At 38.7% G+C, this 23464-nt stretch overlaps 1 protein-coding gene across 1 annotated transcript in view; it reads left to right on the forward strand.

Annotated features, from left to right (window-relative positions):
* Positions 1-23464, forward strand: part of ola1 (Obg-like ATPase 1) — a 168196-nt gene that overhangs the window by 75927 nt on the left and 68805 nt on the right. Inside the window, exons 5-7 of the mRNA XM_073047198.1 lie at positions 3472-3647; positions 5516-5596; positions 5828-5925. Of these exons, the coding sequence (XP_072903299.1) occupies positions 3472-3647; positions 5516-5596; positions 5828-5925 (355 nt within the window). The remainder of the gene's footprint in view (positions 1-3471; positions 3648-5515; positions 5597-5827; positions 5926-23464) is intronic.

The following is a 23464-nucleotide window of genomic DNA, read 5'->3' on the forward strand; positions in this document are numbered from 1 at the left end:
GGAAGATGGAAGGTTAGATTATCTTAGTGATTGAAAAATTATGAGGAACGTATATAGGATAGATCACCAGAATCTTTTGCCGGGGAAGGGACTCTTGAATTAGGGAGGCACTGGTTTAAAGTGAGTTGGAGAAATCAAAAGGAAATCTTAGGTATACGCTTTCCCTTCAAAGCATGGCAATTATCTGGAATGAGCTACAAGAGGAGGTGATGAAGACAGGTACAGTAATGATATCTAAAAGACGTTTCAACTGATTTTTGGATAGGAAAGGTGAAGGTGAGCACAGGCTAAAGTGGACAGATGAGATTACCATTGATAGGTATGGATGAAGTGGGCCAAAAGAGCCCATTACTGTGCTGTACATTTGTATGATTCTATAATATCTAATTGAATTATACCGGTACCTACAAGATTTTGTTTAATTCTGCTTCTTCATGTAAAATTTGTACAAGAAAAACACATTCTCGAGAAAAAAGGTCAATTGCTGTGCAAAGTGAACAAAGTGGTCACCTGTTGCAATGATACTGATTTAGGTTTTTGCAGGTTGATTTAAGAACCAAATTGTTGAAGGGATGCAGTTGTTCCTGAAGCTGATGGTCTGGAACATTAGTCTTCTGTACTTCCTGCCTGATGGCTGCTGCAAGAAGATGGCATGACCTGTATGGTGAGGATCTTTGATGATAGATGTTGCCTTCTTGAGGCAACACCTCATGTAGGTACTACTGATGGTTGTGAATGATCTGTGCAGTTGTTTAAAAGGGAAGAAGGAATAACTGAGTATATACCTCAGATTCAAAAGAGAGCAGCAATTGGGTCTGAAGCTCATCCAGCTGAAGGAAACCAAAGGTAGTAGTTGAATGTTTTAATGCCTTGAAGCCTGTTAACAGTAAGGTTCCATCATGCTTAGGAATGTGATGATTGTGTTTTTGTAATACATGCTAATGATTTAGACTTGTATTTAAGTGGCTTGATAAAGAGATTGAAGTTGATACAAAATTGACTAGTGATAACAATGAAGAGGAAATCTTCACACTGAAGGAAAATAAATGTTGGGAAGGAAATTGGTGAATGGAATTTAATCCAGAGAAGTATGTAATAATGTTTCTGAGGAGGTGCATTAAGGCAAAAGAATATGTAATAAATAGGATATTGATGGATGTGGAGTAACAAGTTGATCAATTGCTGCCTTTAATAAACTAATATTTTACTCAGTGGTAGCCTAGCGTTTCTTTTGTGCTAATTTATGAATGTTGTCCTTCAGGATTACTTTCAAATAGTTTGTTCACTTAAGTTGAATGAAAATGATGTGACATTGCACGTATTCCATATCCGCATGTACTTTTATCAGGGTTTTATATTTTTAATTCTTGAGAATTTCACAATGTCATCACACCAATATATTTCCCCAGATGTGGCATGGCACAGAGCCGTGATGTTAATAGGTGTCAATAAGTGGGTAAAAATTCAGCATGTCACCAAATACTTAACACACTTGTACAAGATGCACTGTAACGAGTATTGTAACTGATTGCATCATGGCCTTGTATGTCAGTTCCAACACAGGAACTCAAGAAGCTGTGGAGAGTTGTGGACACAGTCTAGTCCATCATGAGCACAGCCCTCCCCCACCATAGAAAGCACCTACAATAGGAACTGTCTCAAGAAGGTTGCATCTGTCATCAAGGATCCCCACCGTCTTGGCGATGTCTTCATCTTGCTATGTCTTCATCAAGGATCCCCACCATCTTGGCTGTCTTCATCTTGCTATGTCTTCATCAAGGATCCCCACCATCTTGGCTGTCTTCATCTTGCTATGTCTTCATCAAGGATCCCCACTGTCTTGGCTGTCTTCATCTTGCTATGTCTTCATCAAGGATCCCCACCGTCTGCTACTATCGGGCAGGAGATACCAAGACCTGAAGTCCCACAATACCAGGTGCTGGAACAGCTACTTTCTTGAATTGACCTGCATAACCCTAATCCTATCTCGGAAGTGGAATGCTACAGATCATCTCTTTTGTTACTATAGGCTAGTTTTTAATTGTGATTTTGCACTAATGTTTTGCAGTCTTTTTCTTCACTGTCTTATATAATATACAATACTTTGCAGAAGTCTGAGACACATACATATAGCTAGGGTGCCTAAGACTTATAGTACTGTAGGGTGCCTATTACGATGAAAAATTGGTTGTGGTTGGCTTTTTTTTGGTTGTGGGGGAACTTGAGGTCAATTAAAACAATAAAGTGCCTTGATAGAGTTAATAGGAAGATCTGTCCCCTTGTCAAAGTGATCAAAAAACATGGGATTACAGACTCAAAGTGACTGGTAGAATTAGAGGGGATTTGTGGATTTTTTTTCTACCTCGAGGGTAGGAGGAGTCTGGAATTAATTGCCTGAAAGGTTGTAGAAGCAGAATACATTATCATAGTTAAGTAACATTTGATTGTTTACTTAAAATGTATGACTAGCAGGGCCATGAATCAAGTGTTGGAAGGTGGGATTAAGCTAGATAGTTCTTTTTCTACCAACACAGACATAATAGGCTGAACGGCCTTCTGAGTTGCAAATTTTCTATGAAGTAGGAAAAATAAGGCAGTCAACATTCATTCTTATCTATTGCAGCTGACTTGGAAAAATCCATAAATACATAATAACCTTTTAAAGTAATGAATCATTGTGTTTGACTTGTAACATTGGCCTTTATATTCACTGCAATCTGTTCTTTTCAGGATAACTCTCCGGCAATTGCAATCTATATTAAACTGATATTTTGATTTTGTTGTTTGATAGTTGCTTCATTTTTTTATGGTTTTCTTTGGCTGTGATAATTTATAGATGTGGTTCTTTGGAATCACATTTATGCAGTTTGTTTGCATAAGCTGAATAAAAATGACATGGAAGGGCATGAGTCAGTACACATACTCCAGTAATATCTGGTTGTTTTACACTTTTATTTCCAGTTGGCAATTTAAAATTATGGCCCTATCTGTACTTTAAATATGTGATAATGGCATGTGTACCTAATAAGGGCCAGAACCATTTCTTCAAACTGTGTGAATAGTTGTCACTCACAAATGACAAATGCGCCGTCATTTGCTCTTTTCACGGCTCCCTAAAATCTATACCCTGGAATCAGGGCGATGAAATTAGCTGCTGTGTAAATTGTGTGTCTGAATGGTTCATTATCTAATCACCATTGGAGCTAGAATGATAAAATAGATTTGATTCTGAGAAGAGCCATGGCAGATGAATTCAACTATTTTACAATTTGCACTTAATTTCTTATAGAAACAAAAATGGTGGGGTTCAGAATTAAATGGGATATTGAATACAGTAGTGCACTTTCTAAATGCACTGTTGCTATCTACAGTTTATTATTACATTTATATCAATGTACTCTGAGAAGGTACTTCTATAACTTCTATTAACAAATCTTATTTTAAAAATTTTATTGTAAATGTCTCTTTCAGGAGCTTTTGAGGATGATGGTATTGTTCATATTGAAGGAAGTGTGGATCCTGTTCGCGATATTGAAATCATTCACGAAGAACTGAGACTAAAGGATGAAGAACTCATTATGCCCATTATTGACAAACTGGAGAAAGTGGCAGTGAGAGGAGGTGACAAAAAACTAAAACCAGAATACGTAAGTAAAATATCAGCCCCATCTCTCTCAGTCACCCCCTGCTTTTCTTTGGCTGTGTATGAAATAATTGAAATGCACAGTCGATCTACTTTCTGCTTGTTATCCTTGGTCATTCTGTGACAGTTGTATTAAAGGACTGAGTTTAACATGATATTTCTGTATATAAATTATAAAATTCTGAGGCCAGGAGTTGTAGACATCATTAGCACTGAGTTATTCATTCAGTGGGTAACCTTGGGTCAGAATGCCAGGCTAATGAAAGTATTTGGACAGACCTTTACATGTTCAGAGCACTATATAGATCTTTAAGCCTTGTGCTTGATGTGACAGCTAGGGAAAATAATTCAAACTTATGATTTTTACTTGTGCAGAGCATCATTTCTGTTCTACAAGTTAAAGTTCTGGCCTTTTCATTATTTTCTCTGTCATTTATCTTGATGAAGCTATCCTGACTCTTTGTTGTATTAACCAGCTGGGCCATTTCACCTGCTGAAACCATTAGGGGACTCGGTGTTTTCTCAGATTAATCCTCCTGACATTGGTTTTTGTGATGATGGCTGGAGCAGGCATTCAGAATTTGCAGGTGGCCAGTGACGCACATAATTGCTGACAATTTTAGGCAATGAATAAAAATGGTCTGCATCACTTGTCAAAGGTTGTATGTAAAGATGCCAAGTGAAATCTCCTGGATGCCTTTTTAAGCTTTAAAGAATAGTTAGTGAGGATGATGTTTAGCATTTTCATATTGTAATGCATGTGCAGGTTGTTAGTGTCATGTCATTAAATTTTAAAATTGTAGAAATCAAAAATGTGATTGTCATGAAGATGCTCTGATGGAATAGAAAATTTACTACTTCGCAGATCTTTAATGTTTTTCTCACTGTCAATGTTCATAATTTTGGCCAATTATAAAATTCTATTTTGTTTTTTGGGGTAAAATGATCCTGAGTTTATATATTTGGATCTTTGTAGAATCTTGCTATTTAAATGACTGCTTAATCTTGCAGATAGTTAGACAATTAAAAATTTAATGTTAAAAACATTGTCTTTAATACTGTTGCTAAAATATTTCCATCATAAAATATTTATCAGAAAATCTTATGTATACATTTTTGTACATAAGAGTCAAGCTTGACCTTTTAAACCTGCCTGCCTTTTATTACCACCTGCTTGTAAAGGAAATTGTGCCACATGCAGCTCTCGATTCAGAGCAGTGAAATGGATAAGGAAAGGCTTTAAGAGTTCAGTTTGTGTCACTTGCTGTTTGCCGTTTCCATTTCACAGATGATTAATCTTTCTTTAAGGAAAGGACAGAGAAACAAAGCAAGTTGTCTTCCTGCAGTTGCACCTTCTGAATGCTTATTGGTTTGATAACTAGAAGACCTTTAAATTTCCTGTTGAGAAAGATGTTCTGAAACTGAATGTACTGGTTGGAGATCACCAGCGTGATTCTGTTACTATTGTGCAATTGAAGTGAATTTTCCTTTTCGTTTTCTGGAAGTGGGGAGGTATTGGCAGAAAGCAAATATAGAATAAGCTTTTTACTATTTTTACTGGCTTCTGTGAGGTTGGCTAAATGTGAATGTTTTATTTAGCTTCTTGTTCTCCCTTTATTTTCCATGTCTTCAGTCATTTATTTATTTTAATCCTGGTTTCCAATGTTGCTTTTCTCACACAAACTAGTGAGAATGATTACATATTTTTGAAAAGGTTATGTGAAAGTTAAAAGTATTTTTCCCTTCCATACCATGAAACTTTTCCTTTGAAATAAAGTACTATTTTAACAACTGGAAAATAATTGGCCAATTCTTGTAGAGTTAATTTACTTTTATAAATTGTAACACATTTGTTTTTATATAATCTTTCAGGATATAATGTGCAAAGTCAAGAACTGGGTTATAGATGAAAAGAAACATGTGCGCTTCTATCACGATTGGAATGACAAGGAGGTAAGACTTGGTGTAATGTATTATATATATATAAACTGCATTACATGTCATTTCATCCGACAAAAATCTTGTAATTAGGTTGTAAGAAGGAGTGTTGTATAATTCACTTTCCTGGTTACTTAAAATGTCTCACATGTAGTATGACAAATACTGTTAAATTTATTCTTATTTGGTCTCTTCTTAGAAAGAAATTGAGCTCTGAAGTCTGCTTTTTTTTTGCTTTTTTAACAGATTGATGTATTGAATAAACATTTGCTATTGACTTCAAAGCCAATGATTTATTTGGTTAACTTGTCTGAGAAAGACTACATTAGAAGGAAGAATAAATGGTGAGTTTCTCCACTGGAAAGAGAAAATTGGACTCTAAATTTATCTTCATCTGTGCTTTTATCTGTAAAAGCTAATGATAGAATGTTCCTTAGGTCAAATCTTAAATACGATGTTCGTCATAATGTCTCAAATAAGTTTTTAAGTGAGAACTTTATTCTAATGCTAGTTTGATAGGTGTATATTAATGTAACATGGGTAACTGAATAACCTTCATAATCTTTGGAGTATTAACTTAATGAAGTTTCTTATTTTGCCTTTTCATTGAAGAAAATTGCAAAATTGTAGACTAAAAGTGCTCTCAATGCATAATTTATTCACTTGTACCTAAATGAGCAGACATTTGGAATAGAAATTACCTATGATTAAAGGAAATGAAAACTAGAAATATGGAGGGTTAAAGAATATTTCTTAATTGCACACTTGAACTAAATATAAGTAATTGTTCTAATTTGGATTATAGTACATAACTGATATGGTAGCCATTGTGGGTTATTTCGTATCTGTTATCAGCAGGATCACTGAGGAAATGATGCCAGTTCAAGAGGAGTAAGACTAAAATAAATTTAAAAATTGAAGACAATATTATATGAGTAAATTGTCTTCTCCTCATTTATTAATATATTAACTTTGGTTTGTTCCTGTTGATTTTAAAAATGGAAACAATGTAAAAAAAAGTCCTTTATTATCTGCCCCTGACTGATATACTGGTTTGTGTCTTTATTGTACTTCTATCTTGTATGCTAATTATTACTGTATGACTTGAAAACTTTGTAAAATATGAGATTAATTTCTAAAACTGAAAGGATTTCACACTCATTGAGTTGACCAGAGATGAAGATAATATGTTGTAATTGCACAGTTAGTAATAGACCCCAATAATAAGCAAACTTTCTGGAGATGTTTACCTATGATTTAACTTTCCACATGTAGTTTTGATTAAAGTTTATTATTTCCTTTGAACGCGTATAGCTAGTAGAATTAAAACATTGTTTTTGCTGGATGAACTGTGAATCTTTACTTACAACGTAAAGAGGCTTGCTTTGTAAGGTTCATGATTCATTGTTGAATCATAGAATTAAAAATGTGCAGTGTACTGTTATCTGTCTTTGTCAGAGGATCAAAGTCATTGCAAACGAGTGATGTACCAAAAGCAAATTTGCCACATAGCCATTTTTTCCTGAACAATTTGCTGCCTGCTGTTCCTGTTTTCCCTCCAGCAAGTCACTGACTACCCCCTGCACATCCCTGCCCGTAAAATAATGATTAAGGAAGTATTTGTCATACATTTATGAGTGGAAGCATTGCGTGATGTGAAGGCATCTACTAAAATTGGGGATCCTTTTTTTTCTTTTTTACATAGATCGTATCAAAACTTTAATGCTCTATTTTTCTCTGCACAGCATTTGTACCAGGATTTAAAAAACATACATTTGAAAACTATCATAACAGGAGCTTTGTGTGTTCAAGTTAATGTCATAATGTATCAAGTCAGTACTTGCAGTTTCCAGGTGTTGAAAGACTAATGCAGATAACATTTATGGTGGCTGTTTCTTAATTAATATCTTAACTGATGCACTTTAGCTTCATTGGTACTTGGAAAATATTGGCTCACTGATAAAACATTTGTTTTGAATTAATTATGTTCATTGTTAAGAGACAAAAGTTGGATTAAATATATGAGGAATATGGACGATTACGAGTAGTACAGGAAAATTAATTTTGAATTACCTAAGTCCCATAATACAATCAGTTTGTACCTGCAAATATACAAAGATCAATGTACATTTATCATAGAAGTATACTTCTACAACCTTGAGGTTTATCTCCTTATAGGCACCCACAAAGCAAAGAAACCCATTAAAACCCAGGAAAGCAAAAGACCGTTGAACACCCAATGTGCAAGGAAAAACAAATCTTTTAAACAATAGAATTAAGCAAATAGTATTCAGACCTGAGGTTCATGAAAGTGAGTCCACAGCCAATCCAGGAACCCGTTAGTTGCAAGCCATAGCCTCGGTTCAGCACAGAGACAAGTAAGCCTCACAATGCAGCGAGTTGAACCAGCATATTCCTTGCCTCCGGCCATGACACCCTGGACTCTTCATTCTGACCTGGCATTTAAATCGTCCAAACCATGGGTGATTCCTTGCTCTTGGACCTGGGCCCTGCTGCTTCGATGTGCTCGTCAGCCTGTACCTGACCTTTCCAATTCGCTCAGTGCTTAAATCGATGAAACCTTGGTTCTTTCCTTGCTCCCGGGCCCGTGCTCTGCCTTGATTCTGCTTTGCCTCTGCTCGCCCCATCTCGTTTCTTCTGCATTGATTTGCCTCCAAGTCTGCTCCAGCAGTGGCCACACATAGGCTTATTCCCTGCTGTCCGGACCAGACCCCACTGCCTCGATTCGGCTGATACACTCCACACCACAACCATTTTGCACCTTTGAGACTTCAGTTCACACGGCAAAAATGCCAGGTTGTACAAGCAATTCAAAAGCTATTGTTTGCAGTGATCGTTTACCATAAAAAGAGTGATTAATAAAGTATTTAGTTGTTTTCTTTGTTTTATTTGTCACCAGCAAGTAGTCGCTGAGCTTCACCAGCTCCATCTTAAACAAAGCCTAATATACCTAATTAAAGTCATAAGACTCCACTGAAAACGTGATACAATAGGTGGCTATGAGTGCCTTCATAAAGCAAAAAGCCCTGCAAAAAAGCTAATTTGTCGGTATAATCTAATTTCTGCTTGTTCTACAGCTCTTTCTGTTGGATAGCTTTATTGTGATAAACAATTTCAAAGGTATATGAATAATTAATTTCAAAGTAAGCTTTTAAAGCCGCTTAAAGGGTACGGTATTTTAGAAGGTGCACTAAATTGAGGATTATTATTCCAGTTTTTAAATTTGTACAGTATATGAGAAACATGAACAAATTCCTGCATGTATCTTCTAAATACACTATTAGCAAATATGACACATTTCTGTACCTTGATATAGTTATGATGCTCTTACCGGGCTACCATCATGGGCTGTTGTGCAACAGTGGACCCTCAATGCTCGGGATGAGGAATGTTGCAGAGGATTTTTAACTGGGTTTGTTAATTCTACTAGTGGGTTTGTGAATTTTGCAGTGACAGTATTGATGATATTATCCCCATACTTTGAGGTGCCAGCTGCTGTTTGTCCGTACGTGAGGAATAAGAGAGAGCAGGGAATTTTCGTGCTTTGCAGACTGTGACCTTGTTGCTGGGTTTTAGACCTTGGTCTCTAAATAGTCTTTTCCATGCTTTGATAAAAGGTGTCATCATTTATGGGATTTGTCATTGCCATTGAGAGGGAGCTTCAGACTTTTACTTTTTTTTAGTTTATTGTTGAAGGTAGAGTTGTGTGGTGGAGCAGGTTAATAGATAATTCTGTTTTTTAGATGTTACTACTTGTTTCAGACAAAACATGGAGTCACCTTCATAAATCCCCACTGACACCAATAACTCTATGATTTCATTCTCTGAGACTGACATGTGAGCATCCTTCAGGAGGATGAATCTATGCAAAACTTGTGACCCAGACAGTGTACCTGATGGGGTACTGAAGTCTTAACTGGCTGGAGTGTTAATTGACATTTTCAACCTCTTGCTTCAGCAGTCTGAGGGTACCCACCTGCTTCATGCAGACTTCAATTATACCAAAGCGCAAGAAGAACATGGCATCCTGCCTCAGTGACTATAGTCCAGTTGCACTTATATCCACTGTGATGAAGTGGTTTGAGAGATTGATCATGAAGTGTATCAACTCCTGCTTGAGGAGTGACCTGAATCCACTCCATTTTGGCTACCATTGTAATAAGTCAAGGACAGATACCCTTCATTCAGCTCTGGAACACATGGCCATTGAATACATTAGGAACTTTTTATTAATTGCAGCTCATATTCGGTGCTGTCGTCCCCTTAACACTCATCACTAAGTTCTAAGACTTGGGCCTCAATACATCCCAATGCAATTAGATCCTTGACTTCCTCACTTGTAGACCCCAGTCAGTTCAGATTGGCAGCAACGTTTCCTCCACAATCACTATCAGCACAGGTGCACTACAAGGCTGTGTGCTTAGCCCCTCCTTTACTCATTTAATACCTATGATTGCGTGGCCAAGTCTAGTTCCAATGCCAAATAGAAATTTGCTGACAGCACTACTGTTGTTGACCGAATCAAAGGTGGTGATGAATCAGCATATAGGAGGCAGACTGAAAATCTAGTTGAGTGGTGCCACAACAACATCCTCTCACTCAACATCAGCCAAACCAAAGAGCTAATTATTGACTACAAGAGGAAGAAATCAGGGTCCATGGCGTTGATTTGATTTAGTGACTTACTTTGCTCTTTTCGTAGCTGCAGCTCCTATATTGAATATAAACGTATCCTATTTTGTACTTTTACTATTGTGATGCTTCATTTTTATGTATGCCTGTTTTGTTTCTGGCATGCTCTTTTATTTTCATCTTGAACTAGGACTTGTCTTTTGCCTTAATAGTAGTTGTATGCTTTTTAAAATTAATTTATAGGATGAGGTTTTTGCTGGGAAATAGGTGTAATTTCCTCTGAATAGGTGATGGGAAACCAACTTCTCGAGCCACTCACACAAAATGCTGGTGGAACACAGCAGGCCAGGCAGCATCTATAGGGAGAAGCACTGTTGAGGTTTCGGGCTGAGACCCTTCTCGGCCCGAAACATCGACAGTGCTTCTCCCTATAGATGCTGCCTGGCCTGCTGTGTTACACCAGCATTTTGTGTGTGTTGTTTGAATTTCCAGCATCTGCAGATTTCCTTGTGTTTGTTCTCAAGCCACTGTAGTGTCTGATGAAAGTATTCTCAATGTGTTGAGGCAGGCGGAGCACTGCCAAACACGGTGAGTTCTTTCTCATTGCGTGGGGTTTTTTCTTATTTTTTAAACCATTAAAGAGACAGGGTCTAGCAGGGTGGCCATTGTTGGAGTGGGAGCTAGAGTCAGAGTGGGCACTTTGAGGCTTTGACAAGAAGAGGCTGAGGCCAAAGAAACAGGTAAGAAGGGTAGGTTTTTCCTTTCGTTTTGCTGAACGAATGGTCTTGGTTGCTCATAGTACAGTGCAGGCAGGATTGCAGATATGGCATTGGAATGCTGCTCCTGTAGGATGTGGGAATTCATGGAACCTGATGGTCTCCCTAATGACTACACGTATAGGAAGTGTAGCTAACTCCAGCTCCTGAAAGACTGCATTAAGGAGTTGGAGTTGGTTGAACTAAGGATCATCTGGGAGGCAGAGAAATTGATAGATAAGACTTTTGAGCAGATGGTTACACCCAGAGTGCAAAATTCAGTGAGTTGAGGACAACAGACAATAGATGCAGGAGTAGGCCATTCGGCCCTTTGAGTCAGCACCACCATTCACTGTGATCATGGCTGATCATCCACAATCAGTACCCTGTTCCTGCCTTCTTCCCATATCCCTTGACTCCGCTATCTTTAAGAGCTCTGTCTAGCTCTTTCTTGAAAGCATCCAGAGAATTGGCCTCCACTGCCTTCTGAGGCAGAGCATTCCACAGATCCACAACTGTGGGGTGAACACATAGGTAAAGGGAGAAAGAAGTCAGTGCATGGTACCCCGTGGCCATCCGTAACAGGTATACTCCTTTGGATACTGCTGAGGTGGAGGACCTATCTGGGCAATGCAGCAGCAGCAGCCAGACCAATAGCACTGTCGTTGGCTCTGAAGCTTAGAAAGGTAGGGTGAAGTCAGGTGGAACAATAGTCATAGGGGACTCGATAGTTAGGGGGACAGATAGGAGATTCTGCAACAGCAAAAGAGACGCCAGGATACCTCCCAGGTGCTAGAGTCCAGGATGTCTCAGAGCAGTTGCAGAATATTCTTGGAGGGGAGGGTGAGCAGCCAGAGGTTGTGTACAGTAAGTTTAGGGAATTAGGAAGGAGGCTGAAGAGTAGGACCTCCAAGGTTCAGGGGACAGGTTTCAAGTTCTTGGATAATTGGAACCTTTTCTGGGAAAAGGGTGACTTTTACAAGTGGGACAGGTTGCACCTGAACTAGGAGGAACCAGTATCTTGGGAGGGAGGTTTGTTAATGCTATTGGGGAGGGTTTAGACTAGATTTGCAGAGGGGTAGGAATCAAAGTGAAGAGGATGGCGGTTGGAACACAAGTAGAGATAGCTTGTAGGGGGTTTGTGAGGAAGGACAGGCAAAGATGCACTCAGCTAGATGGTTTGAGATGTGCCTATTTTAATACCAGGAGTATCATAAACAAGGCGGATGAACTTGATGTGGTATTGGGAAATTAACCTAGTCAGGTGTCAGAACTCTCAGTGGGAGAGCATTTTGGAGGTAGCGATCACAACTCTATGTCCTTTACAAATAGCGCTGGAGAGGGATACGAGTAGACAATTTGGGAAAACATTTAATTGGGGTACGGGGAGATCTGATGTTATTAGGCAGAAACCTACAAGCATAAATTGGGAATAGATGTTCTCAGCATGCAAAAATGTGGCAAATGTTCTGCACAGGTATGTTCCATTGAAGGAGGGAAAGGATGGTAGGGTAAAGGAACCATGGTGTACAAAGGATATAGGAAATCTAGTTAAGAAGAAAAGAAAAGCTTACAAAAGGTTCAAGGAATTAGGAATTATTAGAGCTCTAGAAAATTACAAGGTTTCCAGGAAGGAGCTTAAGAAAGAGCGAGAGGATGAGCTGTGTGAGAATAGGACCAATCAGGTACAATAGTGGCAATGTGTGCATGGTGTTGGAGGAGGTAATGGAGGTACTTAATGGTAACTTTGCTTCAGTATTTACCAGTATTCACCAACTAGGCCTTTTCTCCTTGGAGCGACGGAGGATGAGAGGTGACCTGTTAGATGTGCATAAGATGATGAGAGGCATTGATTGTATGAATAGCCAGAGGCTTTTTTCCCAGGGCTGAGATGGCTAAAGTGAGGGGACATAATTGTAAAGTGCTTGGAAGTAGATACAGGGGTATGACAAAGGTAAGTTTTTCACAGAGTGGTGGGTGTGTGGAATGCACTACTAGTGATGGTGGTAGAGGCAGATACAATAGGGTCTTTTAAGAGTCTCTTAGATAAGTACATGGAGCTTAGAAAAATAGAGGGCTATGCGGTAGGGTAATTCAAGGCATTTTCTAGAGTAGGTTACATGGCACAATATTGTGGGCTGAAGGGCCTGTAATGTGCTGTAGATTTCTATGCTCTATGTTTTATCTAGACGTAATAATGTGTAAAACAATTCTGCTGTTGAATGCATTTACATTGCTCAGCTTGAGCTGCTAGATGTATTTTGAATTTACCTATTTTTAATGCCAGTTTTTTTCAATGGTAGGTTTTAAAGACAATCCACTGCAATATTATTTAGTTATTCAAAATAGACAGCAATATACATATTATTCCAACACAGCAAAGAAATACTTTCAGTATTTTCTGCTTTAAGGTTGATGAATGCTACATTTGAGGATTTTAGAATTCTGAAGATGGGATTAATATATTTTCGTGCAGATAAATGGATGGTCTATTATAGTTTATCAAACTGATGAAATGTCCTTTCTCTTTGTTTTCTAAGTCATCAATTTGAAATTGAGGATCATGAAAAGTAATAGTTAGGAATCATAAAAGTAATATTGTTATCAAGGCCTATCATGAAATTGCACTTATCATAGTTCTTGATATGGAATTAGACCACAAAAATTTACATACAGAAGCTTTTAATGATTTGGAAGTTGAAGTTTAATTCTTAGACATCACCACTGTTTCTCATTAATGCTTACAAGACTTTGCTCCATTTTCTTTTAAAATTGTTTGTGTAGGTGGTTGTCATAGTTTTCAATGGGACACTGGAAATGAGAAGATAGAAGCTGATGTACCAAATTTTTTAAAAAATTGACTGTGCTTTGAAATAATGTTTGAACGAATGAGATTCCATGGATAAAAATATTGCAGAGAGATTGTCAGTATTATATATTTATATTGTAGTGTAGAGTCTTGATGAAGGATCTCTGCCCAAAACGTCGACTGTACTCTTTTCCATAGATGCTGCCTGGCCTGCTGAGTTCCTCCCGCATTCGTGCGTGTTGCTTGGATTTCCAGCATTGCAGATTTTTTTTTTCTTTGTTACTGCAGGGTAATGTTTTTATTTCTTAAAGCCTACAGCACCATTTAAAAAAAAACGTGGGTCACACTTCAGAAAAAAATACAAACATCAAAAGTCCTTGAACTGACTCTTGCAGTTTATACTGGAAAAGATCGCAACAGCATTTTCTGTGCAGGAACATTCAAACAGATTCCATGCTAAATTTTAACTGAACATGTCTGTTGTTCCAGAAGTTACTGTGATAATTTATTTTTATAACAATGAGCTGACAACTACGCTAGAGATATTCCCAAATTTATGAGCACCTGTACATCTGCACGATTGATATGGAGATTGGAGGGGTTGATTTACTGGCTATTACAGGACTGCACACATATTTAATGGTGTGAGGAATCAGTTCGTAACCACATTTCCTACAAACTGTTCACAGAAACAGAACCGAATATACATCTGTATAAATTTTTGAATCACTGAAGCTGCTGGTTGAAGTCCAGATAAAAACAAACCAGGATCAAGTTGTGATGATGTGATATTACAAACCCCATTTCCAGAAAAGTTGGGATATTTTCTGAAATGCAATAAAAACAAAAATCTGTGATACGTTAATTCACGTGAACCTTTATTTAACTGACAAAAGTACAAAGAAAAGATTTTCAATAGTTTTACTGACCAACTTAATTGTATTTTGTAAATATACACAAATTTAGAATTTGATGGCTGCAACACACTCAACAAAAGTTGGGACAGAGTTAAAATAAGATTGAAAAGTGCACAGAATATTCAAGTAACACCGGTTTGGAAGACTCCACATTAAGCAGGCTAATTGGTAGCAGGTGAGGTATCATGACTGGGTATAAAAGTAGCATCCATCAAAGGCTCAGTCTTTGCAAGCAAGGATGGGTCGCGGCTCACCCCTTTGTGCCAAAATTCGTGAGAGAATTGTTAGTCAGTTCAAAAGGAACATTTCTCAACGCAAGATTGCAGAGAATTTAGGTCTTTCAACATCTGCAGTACATAATATTGTGAGAAGATTCAGAGAATTCAGAGAGATCTCAGTGCGTAAAGGGCAAGGTCGGAAACCACTGTTGAATGCGAGTGATCTTCGAGCCCTCGGGTGGCACTGGCTAAGAAACCGTCATGCTACTGTGACAATTATAGCCACCTGGGCTCGGGAGTACTTTGGAAAACCATTGTCACTTAACACAGTCCGTCGCTGCATCCAGAAATGCAACTTGAAACTGTATTACGCAAGGAGGAAGCCATACATCAACTCTATGCAGAAATGCCGGTGAGTTCTCTGGGCCCGAGCTCATCTCAGATGGACCGAAAGACTGGAACCGTGTGCTGTGGTCAGATGAGTCCACATTTCAGCTAGTTTTCGGAAAAAACGGGTGTCAAGTTCTCCGTGCCAAAGATAAAAACGACCATCCTGATTGTTATCAGCGAAAGGTGCAAAAGCCAGCATCTGTGATGGTATGGGGGTGCATCAGTGCCCACGGCATGGGTGAGTTGCATGTATGTGAAGGTACCATTGACTCTGAGGCGTATATTAGGATTTTAGACATATGTTGCCATCAAGGCGACGTCTCTTCCTGGGACGTCCATGCTTATTTCAGGAGGACAATGCCAGACCACATTCTGCACGGGCTACAACAGTGTGGCTTTGTAGACACAGAGTGCATGTGCTTGGCTGGCCTGCTGCCAGTCCAGACCTATCTCCTATTGAAAATGTATGGCGCATCATGAAGAGGAGAATCAGACAATGGAGACCACGGACTGTTGAGCAGCTGGTCTTATATCAAGTAAGAACGGGCAAAATTTCCAATTGCAAATCTACTACAATTAGTATCCGCAGTTCCAAAACGATTAAAAAGTGTTATTAAAAGGAAAGGTGATGTAACACAATAGTAAACATGCCTCGGACCCAACTTTTGTTGAGTGTGTTGCAGCCATCAATTTCTAAATTTGTGTATATTTACAAAATACAATTAAGTTGGTCAGTAAAACTATTGAAAATCTTTTCTTTGTACTTTTGTCAGTTAAATAAAGTTTCATGTGAATTAACATCACAGATTTTTGTTTTTATTGCATTTTGGAAAATAAATCAACTTTTCAGGAAATGGGGTTTGTAGTATAAAAGCTTATTTTATATGCCTTAATTCAAGAAATATTTATTAATTTTTTTTGCTCTCAGAAAGCTATAACTTGTTATTTGATATATGATGGGATTGATTCTACTTGTGAAAGGAGGTGACATTAAATCATTTTACTTTTATTGCTATATATTTTAGCATCCATACACTTACTTTCAGAAACAATAAACAGGTCTTTATATCGATGTAACTTTTGTATCTATTTAATAGAAATGCAAAGCTGGATGTAGTATGGATGATAAAGCAGGGAGAATATCTGTTTATCTGGAATTTTGTGTAACTGATAGCAATTTGATGTAGGATGTAGACATTAATCTCCTTAAGCCTACTCCATCATTTAGTTATTTCAGAGGTGTGCAGTACTTTAACTTGGCAGACCAGTTTTGATCTATTACCACTTAATGTGTTAATCTTAGTTCTGAGAGTTTAAGTCTTCCAAATCTATACTTGTGAGAAACCAGTGATTATTTCCGTGCTTTTTAAAATTATAAAATAAGGTGTGTGAAGTAATTTGGGATCTATTGAGTTAGGTAGCCACTGAAAACCAATAGCTAAGTTGGAACTATCTCAAGAAAGTAATGAGAATTCAAAAGAGGCCCCAGTATGATCAGTTATTTGTAATACAACAACTTGCTGGAAAGTATAGTCATGAATTTACCAGTATTACTGATTTTGAGCATGTATTTGACAGTCTGGCAGAAATTCTTTTCAAAGTTGCGACTTAAAAATGTCAATGGTTTGGCAAAAGGGGTATACAAAAGACAGCATGCACAAAAAGCTTGATTTTGGAGACTGACCTAAACCAATGGGTTGTAGAAAATCTATCTTTATCCCTTAATTTGTTTACCATAATGGTTGAAAAGGAAATGAACACATTCTTGGTGCCATGGTTGCAAACAAACTCATTTTTAAAATTTTGTTGAAAAGTATAACATAGATTGCAGGGAGAGTTTAAACTAGAATTGTTGGGGTGGGGGGTGGGTACTGAACTGAAGAGACTGGGGAAGAGGAGGTTGGCTCACAATTAGAGAAAGCTTGTAGACAGTGCGAGAGAGAGGATAGGCAGGTGATAGAGAAAGGACGCGCTCAGACCGAAGGTTTGAGATGTATCTATTTAAACACAAGGAGTGTTGTGAACAAAACGGATGAGCTTAGAGCGTGGATCAGTACTTGGAGATATGATGTGGTGGCCATTACAGAGACTTGGATGGCTCAGGGACAGAAATGGTTACTTCAAGTGCCGGGGTTTAGATGTTTCAGAAGGGACGGGGGGAGGCAAAAGAGGTGGGGGCATGGCACTGTTGATCAGAGATAGTGTCACGGCTGCAGAAAAGGAGGACGCCATGGAGGAATTGTCTACGGAGTCTCTGTGGGTGGAGGTTAGGAACAGGAAGGAGTCAGTAACTTTACTGGGTGCTTTTTATAGGCCGCCCAATAGTAACAGGGATATTGAGGAGCAGATAGGGAAACAGATCCTGGAAAGGTGTAATAACAGAGTTGTCATGATAGGAGATTATAATTTCCCAAATATCGATTGGCATCTCCCTAGAGCAAGGGGTTTAGATGGGGTGGAGTTTGTTAGGTGTGTTCAAGAAGGTTTCTTGACACAGTATGTAGATAAGCCTACAAGAGGAGAGGCTGTACTTGTTTTGGTATTGGGAAATGAACCTGGTCAGGTGTCAGATCTCTTAGTGGGAGAGCATTTTGGAGATAGTGATCATAATTCTATCTCCTTTACCATAGCATTGGAGAGAGATAGGAACAGACAAGTTAGAAAAGCGTTTAATTGGAGTAAGGGGAATTATGAGGCTATCAGGCAGGAAATTGGAGGCTTAAAATGGAAACAGATGTTCTCAGGGAAAAGTACGGAAGAAATATGGCAAATGTTCAGGGGATATTTGTGTGGAGTTCTGCATAGGTATGTTCCAATGAGACAGGGAAGTTATGGTAGGGTACAGGAACTGTGGTGTACAAAGGCTGTAATAAATCTAGTCAAGAAGAAGAGAAAAGCTTACAAAAGTTTCAGAGACCTAGGTAATGTTAGAGATCTAGAAGATTATAAGGTTAATAGGAAGGAGCTTAAGAAGGAAATTAGGCGAGCCATGAGAAGGCCTTGGTGGGCAGGATTAAGGAAAACCCCAAGGCATTCTACAAGTATGTGAAGAGCAAGAGGATAAGAAGTGAAAGAATAGGACCTATCAAGTGTGACAGTGGGAAAGTGTATATGGAACCGGAGGAAATAGCAGAGGTACTTAATGAATACTTCAGTATTCACTATGGGAAAGGATCTTGGTGATTGTAGTGATGACTTTCAGCAGTCTGAAAAGCTTGAGCATGTAGATACCAAGAAAGAGGATGTGCTGGAGCTTTTGGAAAGCATCGTTGGATAAGTCGCCGAGACTGAATGAGATGTACCCCAGGCTACTGTGGGAGGAGAGGGAGGAGATTGCTGTGCCTATGGTGATGATCTTTGCATCATCAATGAGGACGGGAGAGGTTCCGGAGGATTGGAGGGTTGTGATCGTTGTTCCTTTATTCAAGAAAGGGAGTAGTGATAGCCCAGGAAATTATAGACCAGTGAGTCTTGCTTCAGTGGTTGGTAAGTTGATGGAGAAGATCCTGAGAGGCAGGATTTTTGAACATTTGGAGAGGTATAATATGATTAGGAATAGTCAGCATGGCTTTGTCAAGGGCAGGTTGTGCCTTACAAGCCTGATTGAATTCTTTGAGGATGCGACTAAACACATAGATGAAGGAAGAGCAGTAGATGTAGTGTATGTAGATTTCAGCAAGGCATTTGATAAGGTACCCCATGCAAGGCTTATTGAGAAAGTAAGAAGGCATGGGATCCAAGGGGACATTGCTTTGTGGATCCAGAACTGGCTTGCCTGCAGAAGGCAAAGAGTGGTTGTAGACGGGTCATATTCTGCATGGAGGTCGGTCACCAGTGGAGTGCCTCAGAAATCTGTTCTGGGACCTTTACTCTTCATGATTTTTATAAATGACCTGGATGAGGAAGTGGAGGGATGGGTTAATAAGTTTGCTGATAACACAAAGGTTGGAGGTGTTGTGGATAGTGTGGAGGGCAGACAGAGGTTACATCGGGACACTGATAGGATGCAAAACTGGGCTGAGAAATGGCAGATGGAGTTCAACCCAGAATAGTGTGAAGAGGTTCATTCTGGTAGGTCAAATATGATGGCAGAATATAGTATTAATGGTAAGACTCATGGCAGTGTGGAGCATCAGAGGAATCTTGGGGTCCGAGTCCATAGGACACTCAAAGCAGCTGCGCAGGTTGACTCTGTGGTTAAAAAGGCGTATGGTGTATTGGCCTTCATCAATCGTGGAATTGAATTTAGTAGCCGTGAGTTAATGTTGCAGCTATATAGGATCCTGGTCAGACCCCACTTGGAGTACTGTGCTCAGTTCTGGTCGCCACACCTCTGGAAGGATGTGGTGGCCAAAGAAAAGGTGCAGAGGGATTTACAAGGATGTTGCCTGGATTGGGGAGCATGCCTTATGAGAGAGAGTAAGTTGAGTGAACTTGGCCTTTTCTCCTTGGAGCGACGAAGGATGAGAGGTAACCTGATAGAGCTGTATAGGATGGTGAGAGGCATTGATCGTTTGGTTAGTCAGAGGCTTTTTCCCAGGGCTGAAATGGTTGTCACAAGAGGACACAGGTTTAAGGTGCTGGGGAGTAGGTACAGAGGAGATGTCAGGGGTAAGTTTTTTACTCAGAGAGTGGTGAGTGTGTGGAATGGGCTGCTGGCAACGGTGATGGAGGTGGATACAATAGGGTCTTTTAAGAGACTTTTGGATAGGTACATGGAGCTTAATAAAATAGAGGGCTATTGGTAAGCCTAGTAATTTCTAAGGTAGGGACATGTTCGGCACAACTTTGTGGGCTGAAGGGCCTGTATTGTGCTGTAGGTTTTCTATGCTTCTATAAGATGAAAATGGCTGACAGATTATTGTGTAGCACTGAAAGCTGCGGATATAGATTTAAGACCTTGTTAAAATACTCAAATAAAAACCTGGCAAATATGTACTGGTAAATGTAGAGTTCATGGATAATAAGATTTTGAAGATTGCAGAATGAGCTACTGTATGTATTTTTTTATGGTGACTAATGTACAAGAGACAGTATGTTAGCTCTGACTTTATTCACTCTAGAGTTATTCCTTTTATCCTATCCATTCCTCCCATACACCACTGCTTAAAACTATTTTCTCTTTTTCCAGTTCTAATGAAGGGTCTTAGACCTGAGACATTAACCTATTTTACTTTTCCACAGGTTTCTGGCTGATCTGCTGAGCATTTCCAAATTTTCTGTTTTGGTTTCAGATTACCTTAAACTGCTGTTTTTAAAAATTTCAATTAGCTCTTCCACTTCTACTGAGAACAGCTTGTTTTCTGTTTTATTTTTGTTTCAGATTACCTTAAACTGTTGATTTTTTGATTTTCAGGCTCCTCCACCTTCTCTTCTGCTGAGAACTCTCCTAATTATGACAAAGGGGTCCAGAATTGAATGTTAACTGTTTCCCTTTCCATAGATGCTCTTTGTTTTTTCTATTTATATTAATCACTGTTAGCATTCCTGGAAGAAGCATGGGAGTCAATTCAAACTTGAAGCACTTTCTTGTGGGATGTATATTGGTCTCCTTTCCTCATTCACCCTCAATGATTCCCATTCTCCTCGTCGATTTTTGATATGTCTTGATCAAAACTCGGTTCCACCGCCATCTCTTTCCTCAGCCAATGTCTCTCGTGTTTCATTGCAAAACTCATTCTTTCTCCTTGCCTCACTGCACCGTCAGTGGATCAAAAAGGCCCTTCTAGGTGAAGCAGTGTTCAGTTATACTTAGAATCTCTTGTTTTATATTTGGTGTTTTTGTCATTATCGCTCCTGTTTTGGAGAAACCTGATGCAGATTGGGAATCTGTAAAATACCTCCATTCCGTCTGCAAGGCTGATGCTAAACTTTCAGTTGCTTGTCAATTATTTGTCCAAATCACATTGTGTTCTATCTGTGGCCTTGTACGGTTTTCAATAAAGCTTAAAGTAAGCCTGAGGAACAGCACCTCATTTTCTGTTTAGGCAAATTGAAGCTTTTAGAACTCAATACTGAATGGAATCATTTCCGATAACTTGCTTTCTCTGTATCAGAACTGACTAGTGTAATTAGGTTATAAGTGTTTTGTTATATTAATTCAGGTTTTCACTCTCCAGAAATTTCACATGATGCCCTGGACATATCTAGCATTTTCCTTTTGGTTTCAGATTTCAGTAGCTCATGTTGTTTTCCTGAAGGCAGATGAAAAAAGCGAGTGTCATCTTGAAATAAGAAATGTCCAGGGTAATTAAAGTAAAAAATTTGCCAATTCTCAATGCTTATTCATCTAGAATTCCAGTCAGATACACTGTAGGTACAAAAGGTGCAAGGTTCTTTGATTTTCTACTTAGAGGAAAATAATAAAATATAATTTACAGAAGAATAGAGCAGGAATATAAAATACTGACAAATTCCATGAAAGCAGCGGATTGGTTGAAATGGAGATGAGTAGCAGGTGAAAGTCATGGTAACAAATATATGATATAGGGGGTACATGGACTTTGAAGCATGTTGAAAATTCTGTGCAATTCTGAAATAACATAGAAATCCTAAGAGGAAATATACAATTAACATGTTGGATAAATCAGTGTGTGATGAAACTACTAAAAACTTTCAACTGGCATGGTCCGTAGTTCTGTATTTTTCCCCCTAAAGTTCTCCATCTCTGCAACTATCATGCTTTAAGATGTTCCTTAATGTGAATTTTTTTTTAACTCAGAAAGGCTTCCAGTTAATCATCATTAAGTAGCCTGTAATGATTAATTACTAAAATACTATTATGGAAGAAAATTGCAAGGAAATAATTGCGACGTAAAAGTCAATTAATGTATCAGTATTATTTTAAAGGAGAGCTGTGGTGATGAGTGCTTTAAGATCAAAGTTATCCTTTCAGTCTTGACATGTAATGCTATTGTGACAACTGCTAAAAGTGATTGAATACAAAGAGGTCCCATCCAAAGAGGCTGTCAAATACATGAGCCATTTTAATGCAATATAAAAACTGTCAAGTTTTGTCATTATTGCCATTCTTGGGAATCCATTACAGCTTGTTGAACAGGGAATTCCCCTGTCCATGCCCAACATGCAGTTTTATTTTTCCTTCTGTAAAATGTCTTTTTTTCTGAATTGAGTGACAATCTAATTTTGGTTGACTGAGAACATTATTGAATGAAAAGCAAATATAGCAAAATTGCATTAAGCAAACATTTACTGTCATGAGCTTTAACAGGTTATATCCTGTCACGTTGATAGGGTTGCTGAGCAGTTGGAGGATTTTAGACCCATTTTAGTGGTTCTTTCTCAAGGATGGTTCTGTTTTTCTACTCTTTGTTGGATTGTTTCCCCATCTGTTTCTATCAGAGTTTTTCATACATGCTCACCAGCTCCAAGAGTATGTCTTGTCAGTCAGGAGGCGTAGAAGAGTGAGATAGATCAGCTGGTTGAGTGATGTCAAAATAACAACCTTGCACTGAATGTCAGTAAGACCAAGGAATTGATTGGGGATCGTGGAAGTCAGGAGAACACACACCAATCCTCAGTGAGGGATCAGCAGTGGAAAGGGTGAGCAATTTCAAGTTCCTGGGTGTCAACATCTCTGAAGACCCAACCTGGGCTAAGCATGTCAATGCTATTACAGAGATATCATGACAGCAGCTATATTTCATTAAGAGTTTAAGGAGACTTGATATATCACCAAAGACTCGCAAATTTTTACAGATGTACTGTGGAGAGCAGTCAAACTGGTTACATCACCATCTGGCATAGGGGGGGCCACTGCACAGAATTGGAAAAATCTGCAGAAAGTTGCAAACTCAACCAACCTCATCATGGGCACTAGCCTCCTCAGCAATGAGAACATCTTCAAAAGGCAATGCCTCAAAAAGGCAGCATCGGTCATTCAGGACACCCAGGACGTGCCCTCTTCTCATTGCTACCATCAAGGAAGAGGTGTAAGAGCCTGAAGGCAAACACTCACCGTTTTAGGAATAGCTTCTTCCCCACCTCCATCAGATTTCTGAATGGACAATGAACCTATAAACACTAGAGTCTTTGAACACTACAGCATGGAAACTGGCCCCTCAGCCTATTTAGTCCATGTTGAGCTGTTAATCTGCCTAGTCCCGTCGACTTGCACCCAG

Source organism: Hemitrygon akajei, chromosome 5, assembly GCF_048418815.1.
Source record: "Hemitrygon akajei chromosome 5, sHemAka1.3, whole genome shotgun sequence".
Taxonomy (NCBI): domain Eukaryota; kingdom Metazoa; phylum Chordata; class Chondrichthyes; order Myliobatiformes; family Dasyatidae; genus Hemitrygon; species Hemitrygon akajei.